Here is a 12,020-nt window from a genome sequence, read left to right as displayed (position 1 = left end):
CTAATAAGAGAGCCTTATGAAGTATGACTATGGGCCTCATATTAAATCCTAAAGCACTATTTATTATTATGGAGAATATACGTCACCCAGAGGCTTGACTACGGAGTTATATTCTCAGTGTGTTAGAAAGAACTGATGTATATGTAGGAAATAAAATTTACAAACATTAGCAAGCCCGAGCTCTGTTCTGCTTGGCAGATTTACATTAACAGCTCACAACACACTTCTTTAGCTGCAGAATTAATTGGATTTTGCATAAACACATCAACTGCATTACATATGGCTATTAGCAGCTCAATTATGAAACAGAATAGTTTTTAATTGAAAAGTAAGAAAACGCATGAAAAACATCCCGACAAAGGAAATATTTTTGTGTGATAGCGGTAATTCTAATAAGCACATTAAGACACTGCTATAATGCCCCACAGGAAACTGGTACAGTAAATCAAGCATTTAAAACACTTGGTGGATAACAGGCTTGTTTCTTACTTCTTCATGCTGATTGTCGGCTCCTTCATGTACATACAGGGACATTTCAGACTGGAGTTCATCCCATTTCATTTACTTTATTAATTATAGATGTAATTTGAAGTAAAGAAAACAAATAAAAAAATGCATAAAAGCATATCTGAATGTTCGTCACGTACTACAGCTTCCACATGGAAACTGAATCGGAGGATACTTCTCAGCCAATCCCGATCCTTCCATTGTTTTCAATGAGAGTGCGGAGATTGTCCAATAAACTCTGTAATATCAGAGAATGCTCAGACGCCATTATGTGATCTATGTGTGTACTGGTGTTCTTGTGGCATTTTGAATAATAAAGTATATACTAATAGCAGCATATAAACTATAAGATGCTCATTTACATTTGTTAAATAAATTGACCAACATGCAATACAGATATATCTGAGCTAACGGCAAGTGCACTTTATTAAAATAATAAAAAGAAAAAAAATACACGTCATAAAACTGGGAGAAACGGAAGAACGATTCAAGAAAAACAGAACATGTGTCTATTTGGGAATTACTGTAATAATGTCTGAGTTAGGAACCTTAACTCAGGAGCAATTTCCTGGCAAACGCTTACAGCTTCAAGTAGTCAGATTTTGTATTAGCAAGTTAAGAAGAACTGTCAAGGTAAAATGTCAGTAATCAATGGAACTAAAGTCTGAATTGGCATCAAGCATTTATTATTTGTAATGGGTAAACACGGCATATAAAATATAATAGCATAGCCATTTATGTTGGGAAAAAACCCACTGAAGTCAAACAAGTTCAACGTCACTGTTTTTGCTGTGGCTCGCAGAGGAGGCTTATAAAAAATATCCACAAAGACCCAATTGTGCGTCACTAAAGAAAAACATATTTCTTGACTCCAAAATGACAAGATAATTTACCTGGCTTAGAATTGCATCAGCATCCATTTTAACAGGAAAATAATACTGAAAGCAGAATGGTTTTCACATGCCCAATTCTGCTGGTACACATTTTTATCGGAGAGGATTGACTGGCTGAGGTGTATTAGTCACTTTAGGTTTGCAGAGTTATTAAGAATATTTAGCTTACTTTTAATTCTATTAAGTACAAATCAATAATAATAAAATAAGAAATGGGGTTGGCCCTTATTACGGTACTTACCTAATTACTTTTTATCCTTTTTCCACATAATGTATACCTTTGATTACTAAAAATGAAATTGAGCCCCCCTTTTTATTACGATGCCAGGAATATTCAGGTACCAGCACATGTAAGTAGTCAAAGCGATTACTAATGGGCACTGGCCCCCTGCTCTATGAGACCAGGAAGCCCTCTGCATTGAGCTAACCCAACAGTGCAGTGCTTAGCTAATTGGCTGAGAGCAATCTGTTGTCACCAATTAGTTGACTCAGTATGGCAGTGTTTAGCCAAGGAGAGTTATTGGACGCTCTGTGGAGGACCTTCTGGCTCTCCATGGACGAAGTGATTGGAACCTAACAGACCCTAGGTAAGAAGCCAAACCCTTAACAAACAGATCAGTGTTAGGGCATTCGGTTAACCATAACCACTACATCGTACTGTAGTTGTTATTGTGCTTAAAGGGACACTATAGTCAACTAGACCACTTCAGCTCAATGAAATGGTCTGGGTGCCAGGTCCCTCATGTTTTAACCCTTCAGATACAAACATAGCAGTTTCGGAGAAACTGCTATGTTTACATATGGGGTTAATGCAGCCTCTAGTGGCTGTCTTCCAGGCAGCCACAAGATGCGCATCTGCGACGCTGGAGGCACATTTCACCTCCATCGCACAGAGCGTCCATAGGAAAGCATTGAGAAATGCTTTCCTATGGACACTTTGAATGCGCATTCGGCTCCGCTGACGTCGGACGGGGGAGCATAGGTCACCAGCGCTGAGTGAGCCCGGCACTGGATTAAGGTAAGCTGTTGTAGGGGTTTTAACCCCTTCAGCGCCACAGGAGTGGGACCCTGAGGGTGGGGGCACCCTCAGGGCACTATAGTGTCAGGAAAACCGCTTTGTTTTCCTGACACTATAGTCATCCTTTAACATGAGTCTCCGAAACAGCAGAATCTCTCAAGGCAGTGAATTCCATACATTCAATGTTTTTGCTACACAGAATCCTTTCCGTATGGGTATATGCAATTCCCTTTTCTCAAGTCTCAATGGATAACCTTGAGCCATTTGTACAATTACTATACAAAGCTCTCCTCTATTATCCCTGCATATATTTGCAGAATGTTCTGGCACTTCATATTAAGATGCAATCTATACAACAATTCACGAGGTTGAAATGTATTACTGTCACATGACTGAAGGCACGACAATTCTTTAATGGCTTTGGTAACCACTGACTGACACTGTAGACTTGACTTGTGAACAGTGAGAAATTTCGGTTCCGCAGAATCATTTTTTCTGAATATTGGAATCTTTTTGGGACACTCAACATTTGGTGGGATGTTGGTTCAGCTTGGAAACTAAATCCAAAGAAAAAAAACAAAATGGTGTGCAAATGGCCAGTCAGTATGCTGCAAAATATACATATAATATACCTTGATATATCGGATTTCAAATGAAAGCCCTATTTCTCCTGCACAAAATTATATACAGTATCTCACAAAAGTGAGTACACCCCTCACATTTTTGTAAATATTTTATTTATCATGTGACAACACTGAAGAAATGACACTCTGCCACAATGTATAGTAAGTGTACAGCCTGTATAACAGTGTATATTTGCTGTCCCCTCAAAATAACTCAACACACAGCCATTAATGTCTAAACTGTTGGCAACAAAAGTAAGTACACCCCTATGTGGAAATGTCCAATTGGGCCAATTAGCCATTTTCCCTCCCCTGTGTCATGTGACTCATTACTGTTCCAAGGTCTCAGGTGTGAATGGGGAGCAGTTGTGTTAAATTTGGTGTTAGCGCGCTCACACGCTCTCATACTGGTCACTGGAAGTTCAACATGGCACCTCATGGCAAAGAACTCTGTGAGGATCTGAAAAAAATAATTGTTGCTCTACATAAAAAAGGCCTAGGCTATAAGAAGATTGCCAAGAGTGCCAAGACCCTGAAACTGAGCTGGAGCACGGTGGGCAAGACCATAGAGCGGTTTCACAGGACAGGTTCCACTCATAACAGGCCTCGCCATAGTCGACCAAAGATGTTGAGTGCACATGCTCTGCGTCATATCCAGAGGTTGTCTTTGGGAAATAGACATATGAGTGCTTCCAGCATTGCTGCAGAGTTTGAAGGGGTGGGGAATCAGCCTGTCAGTGCTCAGACCATAGGCTGCAAACTGTATCACATTAATCTGCATGGCTGTCGTCCCAAAAGGAAGCCTCTACTAAAGATGATGCACAAGAAAGCCCGCAAACAGTTTTCGATGAGACCAAGATAAACTTATTTGGTTCAGATGGTGTCAAGCGTGAGGTCGTTGTGGAGGACTCCCGTGGCAACCTGTGAAGCTCCGGAGAACTCTATGCCCTTGAGGGTTAAAGCAGTGCTGTAAAATAATGGTGGCCACACAAAATAATGACACGTTGGGCCCAATTTGGACATTTCCACTTAGGGGTGTAGTCACTTTTGTTGCCAACGGTTTAGACATTAATGGCTGTATGTTGAGGTATTTTGAGGGGACAGCAAATGTACAGTTATACAGGCTGTACACTTACTTTACATTGTAGCAGAGTGTCATTTCTTCAGTGTTGTCACATGAAAGGATATAATAAAATATTTACAAAAATGTGAGGGGTGTACTCACTTTTGTGAGATACTGTATAATAAATGTGGGTGAACGTAATATGAAACTGGTAAATTATAGTTGAACAGACAAGTAGCTCAAATTCTAGGGTTTGTTTTGGTTCAAAATTCCATTCTTGAGGGGTTAATCTGTAATTTGTACAGCAGCATGACTACTGATAAATCCATGTTTTTGGTGTGCCCCCATGTTCTATCGAGAGAAGCTGGTCTATAAACATACCAAAGGACTGAACATTGCAAACATAGTGACAGATATTACATGATATGTATGCGTGTAATAAAAGTTTATGTGCTGAAACATCTCATTTTATGATAAATAACTTCGCAAAACAGACACAGGGGAACAGATGGTCACACAGAGTGTTTCATGTATGATTTTCATTTGCAATTGATTTTCAAAAGTGAACATTTCTCTTTAACTGGTTGGCGTGAAAATTGCACCGATCTCGGCAAGCAATGATTTAAAAAAAAAAAATATATATATATATATATATAATATTTACAGAGGACAGTGCATCAAGCAAGCCATCACAACAAAAGTGATAAGAAATGAAGTACTCGGGGGGCGGAGCCTGCTACCAGACCCGAACGGACGCCATTTCGCTTAGCTCCCAACTCTCACAGCATAATCCTAACAATATCAATATTTCCAGCGCCCATCCAGCCTTGCCACTTACCGCACGGGCACAAGCACAGTTCACTGCATACCACCCGATGCCTTTTTTCCAGCCGCAACGGCTACAGAAAAGGAGACGCAAAAACGGGGCCTACCAAACGCCGTCGAGCCCCGGCCTCGCGGATATCCTGCGCGGACACCCGGCGGAACTCGGGGATTCCAACTATCCGTGGGAACTACCCATCATACCTGCTCACACACCAGCCATGGGGCGCCGTTCCCAAAAACCACAAGATACGCCTGGGGACAGGGATATAGGGGCCATGTTACAATGGCCTACTACCTCTAAGCCAGCTGCCATGCCAGACCTCGCCCGGGCACCTAATACAGCCCACCAGAGCCCCAATCCAGAATAGACAGAATAGACAGCCGGACAAGGCACTCAGCATGAGACAGCCTGATCCTGCCTCCCCTGAGCTCCTCCAGGCACCACCACCTGCAAGGCCGCAAATCCGGGAAAGCCTGGGCTCTGATTCTCACCCAGGCTCTGCAGCAGATAAGTGCACACACTACAATATTGCACAGACCTGACTCCCCAGGGCCTTCACAAGAGCCACATGCACGTCCACTGGAGTCCACAGATGACTCAGCTCCAACCACCAAACGAGACCTCAAAATTCTCCTAGCAGAGATCCACAAACTCCTGGCAGCTGACTCAGCCATCCTCAAGACTGAACTACACACAGTCGCAGAAAGGGTGAGAGCCACGGAGGAAGAAGTAGTGTCAGTTCACACTAACATGAATCAAATGGAAGACAACATCAGACAAATGCAGCAACAACACACCTACCTGGCGATTAAAATGTCGACCTTGGAAGACCGACAACGCCGTTCCCATATTAAAATCCGGGGCATACCCATGGCGATTGCTGCCGCACTATGTCAGGCGCCTCTTGAATACTGTGTTACCACACTCACTCGTAAAGAAAATGATAATCGATGGAGTATACCGCTTACCTAGCGCCCCACACATAAAAACTCCACCGGCCAGAGATGTCATCCTCAAATGTGTCTCTGTACAAGACAAACTACACATAATGATGGGGCTGAAAGGCAAGACACCACTGCTATTTGAGAATTTCTCATTGACATTCTTTCAGGACCTGTCAAAAGCTACCCTCTTGTGGCGCAAATCTTATGGACCGCTCACCACACAGCTACGTTCAGCGAATATAGCCTAGAGGTGGGGCGCTAACGGAACTTTGGAGATAACACATAATGGAACCACTCATGTTCTGACCTCAGTGGAAGGAGCAACACCCCTCCTGGACACCCTGGGACTGCCTAGCTCCACGAACGCTACACGGCACAGACCTCAGACGACGGCCGGGGACCCGGAGAACACCGTCCCGTTTGAGCCGGGACACAGCGGATCACAACACCCCGTCCCGTGACCGGTGTGAATTGACACCACCAGCCTTTCCAACACAACAGTGGCATACCTTCCATGTTCGGACATTAATGTTCATTTCGTTTGATATTGTTTTTTGTTTTTTATCTTACACTCCCTACTAACGCTTTACGTTATATTTAGGCTTCACCACCACAGATCCAAGACTCACTAACCTTCTACCAGAGGGCCACAAAACAGTTAGCACCACAAGATTCAGCACAACCTGTGCCCACACACTTGGCGTCCACGCACCCAAACCTCCCCCTCCCCCCCCGCTGCCCCCTTGGTTAGGGGTACTCAATCGATGCTAAAGCACCACCTGCGACAGACTCCCTCACTCAGCTCCACATAAAGAGCTAGACTTACAAACACGGTTTAAGCGCAACAAGGCACACCATAACCACACTAACTCACCACCGCCCACACGGAGCGCCAATACCAGCATACCCACAATCCGCACGTGCTGACACCAAACATTCAGCTTCACCCTACTCACGAGGGTATACAAAACATACGGACACATCTAGATAGCGCCTCATATACAGTTTCATATGTTGATGTTATTTCTGACTACGTTATTGCTTGACCCAAAATTTGGTGCAAAACTTAAACGATATTCTATCAAAATATTTTTGGAGCACTCACGTGCACACCTGTCTGTGAAACTAATATATCTTGCACCAAAAATTAAAAATAAAGAATTGAAAAAAAAAAAAAGAAATGAAGTACTCCGCATAATCACACTATACAGTTTTTCATTAAAAAAAAAACATGTAAATAAATAGGTGTGCAAAAACATGAAATAAGAAAAATATTAATGTAGAAATAAAGGAACATGTCTGATTATTGAATTAGAGTATTCCTTTAAATGTTGAAATTCAGGGCACCATGGGAAACACGGTTCACCACTGCCGCGCAAAGGTTAGCAAACAATTAACTGAAATTTAATTTCATTAAAATGTAATCATGCCTGTATTTCACAGCAGTGTGTAGATGCATATCAACTCTCTATGTCACGAAGACCAGATTTACTTTTAAATTAAATGTGTATCCGTTTAGTTTACACTCGTTTAATTCACAAATCCACGTTTTACTTTGGGTTTGTTTTTCATTTACGTGTTAGTAAATCTTTGGGAAGCCAATCAACAACTATGGACAGAACATTTGTTTCAACGTCCTGTAGCAAGCATATTGATTTTGGTTAATTTAATGTTAGCTGCAGGATACCATCTGGCTGCCATTTTATTGGAAGGCCATTAAGAACGACACGGAAGGACAGTGAAACCCCCATGAACAAAACAGCAAGATCATTACATTTATTTTGCCTTTTGCTATATTAAAGAAAGCAAAAAGCTGTTCAAGTAAACCGGAAGATCAGCTATATCCAGAATTTTATGAACAATCTTAATAACATTCTTTTAACATCTTCTGGATATTTTAAGATGGTGGCTTCAGTGATGAATGTATCGGAGACTGGCTCACAAAACGTAGCAAACACACAATTACAGCAAATACAGACATATTGCAGCTGGGATTCCTGGTCTTACACTCTGGTTCTTTGCATATGTTTAACATTTCTACTCCCAACATCTACATTTTTTTATCTTTATAATGCTGAAATTTTGAAATGAAGATAGTAGAAAGAAAAAAATATATATATAAGATTTGTGCACTGAGCTGAACAGAGGTTTATGTGGTTTGTAAGGTGCTTAAACATTAGGAATGCAAGGTTTGGAAAAATCTAAGCCACTAGTTGGTCCCAGGAGGGGCTGCAGAGAAGGTATATTCAAGGGTAGTATCTTTTTATTTGTAATTATTTTTACTCATTTTATTTAATACACTACCCCCATAATTAATTAATTAAAGGAATGCACTAAGTACCAGGTTGCAGGTCCCATTAAACATAAATGAGTGAGATGTTCTGAACAATATGCAGTTTTGATAAATACTTACAATTATGTGTCTAATGAAGGTGGTTATTTCACACAGATAGATAGATATTTGCATCACTTGGTTACTTTGAGATAGATACATAGATAAATACATGTTACTGTACTTTTGACTCAATGACATTGAATATAGATTAAAGGACCTTATTTTCCCCTTTAAAGTCAATGTTCATATACCACTACTACCCTGAGGGTCTAACACTGAATAATATAGATCTAAATTAGTCGGCGTTGCCTGACATTTTCATTAGATAGGAGCGTACACTGGCTAACCCATATTTCATAAGGTTTAACACTATCTACTACATATAATTTGGGTATACTATTAGTACGTGTAAACAATGTATGAATTGTAAATACTTACAATCTTTTCTTATCAACCACTCTCTTCACTCTGATGGCTCGCTGCTCGGAATATAGTTTGCATACTCCTGTCAAGAAATAATAAGCATGCTATTGTTTAATGGTCAAAATGTTAGCTTTTCACTCGTGCAAAGCAGGACGAATACTTACTTTTTAAATAATCTTCTATGAAATCCAACATGGCGTTTCTGTGCTCTTTGACTTGCGAAGGAATGATTTCTTTAGATGCTGAAAAAAACGGGCAAAAAAAACATTAAGTCAAGTTTCAATTTACAAGTGTGGTTACGTTAAACCCTGTGTACGTTTATTAAAATGATCACCAAACTAGGATTGAATGGATGTATTAAGTAAGTCAAATTCATTCTGTGGGTCAGCACCAATGCCCTTTGGAGATGTCAACTAAGCAATGGGTTCTCAAATCTAGAATATCAACAGAATTGGGTAACCCCCCAAATACAGGGTGACTGGTAACAGTTGAGAATAAAATGGAAAACCACGGAATTTGAAGAGAACTAGTGAGTATGTGATAGAAACAGCCAGTTGGAAAATGGAGAGAGGCAGGAATATAGTAATCCAGGGATTTTAGCATAGATAATACATTTTTGAAGAGAAAAAGTGAACTGATCTTTGTTCTTATAGTTAAAATAGTAGTGCCTCATGAAGAAAGCAATATATACCATTATAATGCATTAGAAAGAATGGGTTTACTCTATCGGTGAGTGTGCCTTTAATCACACTGCCTATGAAGTCATGAAGGAATCATATCCCCCTCCCACCCTATCCCTTTGAACAAAATTACTAATGGATAAAAAGAATGGAGTCGTCAGTCTTCATCTTGATCAATATAGATGATGTCTTGAATGTCTTTAATTTGCTGGCTTTAAAGGGACAGTCTAGACCCTTCATCTAAATGAAAACTGTGCCGTATGAAATTACACTGTTTTTGCAGTTTCCACACTTACTAGTGGCAGCCAGACAGCCAATAGGGCCTCGGGATTAAAAAAAAAAAAAGACTAAATCATCTCATGTTGATACTGGATATAAAAATAGATTCAAAGTATACGGTCTCCAGATGCTGAGTTTGCACCAAACTCCTTTAAAAAAAATTTATTAGATTGATTGAGGGTAGATCTACACAACAATGTTTCTTTTTGGATTTGGGCAATGGACAAATGTCAGTATGTATAGATTTCTGGGCTTCAGTGAATAATCCAAATGCATATATGACACAATATATTTATTTAAGAGGGAAGGATCTTCCATCCAAACCGGAGGCTACCAGCAATTGAAAAAAGCTACGACCAAAAGCCGAGGCATATACTACATAATGCATACGGAGCAGAGCCTATTGATGCAGGTTGCCACAGACGTGGGCAATAATACATGAAGCAAATAAGTAGATAGGAGATCAGGGAGTCAAAGACGAATGTGAAAACATAATGAAGTGAGAGAACATTTTCTAAGGTGATGACATGGAATGCATTTCAGGCAATATAAATCATAACAAAACAAATCCAGTAAAAAGCACATTAAAAATGTATAATAAAATAGTAAAAAAATAAATAAAAATAGTGAGGATATACCATTGTTTAAACATTTGCCCTGTTTCCGCGTGCTCAGTAATTTTCGAACAGCCAGTCTAAGCATAGAAAATACTTAATTTTCCTAATATTTCCATTATAAACTGAATATACAGCATTGCATTCAGGGAAGCGATGGAACATTTATCACTCTGACAGGATAACAAAATATTGCAATCATTACCATTCAAACAAAATGAAGGGACATTAATATGCAGAACAGGCTAGCCGCGTTTAGATTACACCACTACTATACTATGCTTCATATCACAACCGCCTGCATTTTATATATATATAAAAAAAAAAACTCTATAGAAATAGAAAGTCTCCATGGTATCTGGTAAACTGATAACTCTACAATGCATAAATAAGATTTTTTTTTTTTATTTTTTTTTTTAAACAAAGGTAGGAAACATTAAAATGTGAGTTTATGTCAATAAAGAACAACATTTAACAATGTTCACATATTTATTGTAATAAAACATACTGCACATCTGCAACATTCTGAAGAGATAACTTATTATATTGAGCACAAATCCTAAAATAGAAAAGTCTTTTTTTTTTTTTTTTTTTACCAGGAACCTGCTACTGTCCTCATTTTACTAGTATATTCTTCAGCATTACGGAAGATGATTGGAAATTACACAGGACATGAGATTTATTTAGTAATTCTTTGATGTTATTATCATCATCATTATTATTGTTTGGTTTATTACTCTATTTAAAACTTTCAATAAAACATTTGAAAAGATTTATTTAGCAATTCTCAAATAGTACAGTTACATAGGAAGCGTTAGAAAGATCACTAACTCAATGTACATCAGCAAGTAATACCACCCAACACTGCAGGGTGCTTTAATCACACCAGGTTTAGGTATAGCTTAAACCAACCAGCAGGTATGGGCACTTATACCATGGACAATGTGTGACATGAATGGAGCTGTCCATAAACAACTATGAGAGTATAGTCATTGTAGGATGGCCATTAACAATTTATTGTGTAACTGCCCAGGATGAGTGGACGAGATTCTCAAAATATGACATAGGATCTGGGATGGCTTGGAGGTATGAATATGAATTATACTTTAACATGTTAATTATACATTTCAATAACATTAGGCCAGATTCATTTTGGAACTTGGTTGAAGCACATAAAAAAAAGGTCAGGGAGGTGGGTACATTGATGTAAATAGGGAATGTAATAAACAAGCCGTTGATCCAAAAGAAGGCAAAAAAAAAACACCCAAAAAACAGTTTGAAGCTTTTCCGATTTTACAGCAAACGAGGAAAAAAATTCCTTCTTGACCCCAGAATGGCAGTCAGATTAATCCTTGGATCAAGAAGCATTTACCCTACACTGAAAAATGATATCCTTGAATATTCTGTTTTTGCAAGTATGCATCTAGTTGCAGTTGAACATCTGTACGAACTCTGATAAAACCACTTCTTCGGGCAGATCATTTTATATCCTTATTGTTCTTACGGTAAGAAAAAACTTTCCTTTGCTTTAGACAAACTTCTTGTAGCAGCAAAAGGAGGGACCATCTCCATTTAGGAGACAAGGCTTTTGAATAAGTTCAACAGACATTTGGTCACATCGTTTATACTTCTGTATCAAACATATTAACATTTCCTGTGATCTTGATACATACTTTCAAATCTATTAACAGCATGAAATTTCCATGCTTAAATAAATTTACAGCAATCTAAACAGTCATTAGTATTATTTTTTAAAATTATTATTATTTAATCATTAAGTATTTTCTTTTTCTTAAAGTTAAGACATCTCTGATC

The 12,020-nt window shown here is 39.1% G+C and overlaps 1 protein-coding gene across 1 annotated transcript in view; it reads right to left on the bottom strand.

Annotated features, from left to right (window-relative positions):
- The window catches only part of STX18 (syntaxin 18), a 129,437-nt gene that overhangs the window by 23,499 nt on the left and 93,918 nt on the right, over positions 1-12,020 (bottom strand). The window contains exons 4-5 of the mRNA XM_063459867.1: positions 8,797-8,874; positions 8,648-8,714 (exon numbers count right to left, since the gene is read on the bottom strand). Of these exons, the coding sequence (XP_063315937.1) occupies positions 8,648-8,714; positions 8,797-8,874 (145 nt within the window). The remainder of the gene's footprint in view (positions 1-8,647; positions 8,715-8,796; positions 8,875-12,020) is intronic.

Source organism: Pelobates fuscus, chromosome 6, assembly GCF_036172605.1.
Source record: "Pelobates fuscus isolate aPelFus1 chromosome 6, aPelFus1.pri, whole genome shotgun sequence".
In the NCBI taxonomy this organism is placed as follows: domain Eukaryota; kingdom Metazoa; phylum Chordata; class Amphibia; order Anura; family Pelobatidae; genus Pelobates; species Pelobates fuscus.
Note: the sequence above shows the minus strand (reverse complement) of the source record. Positions and strands in the feature narration are given on the sequence as shown.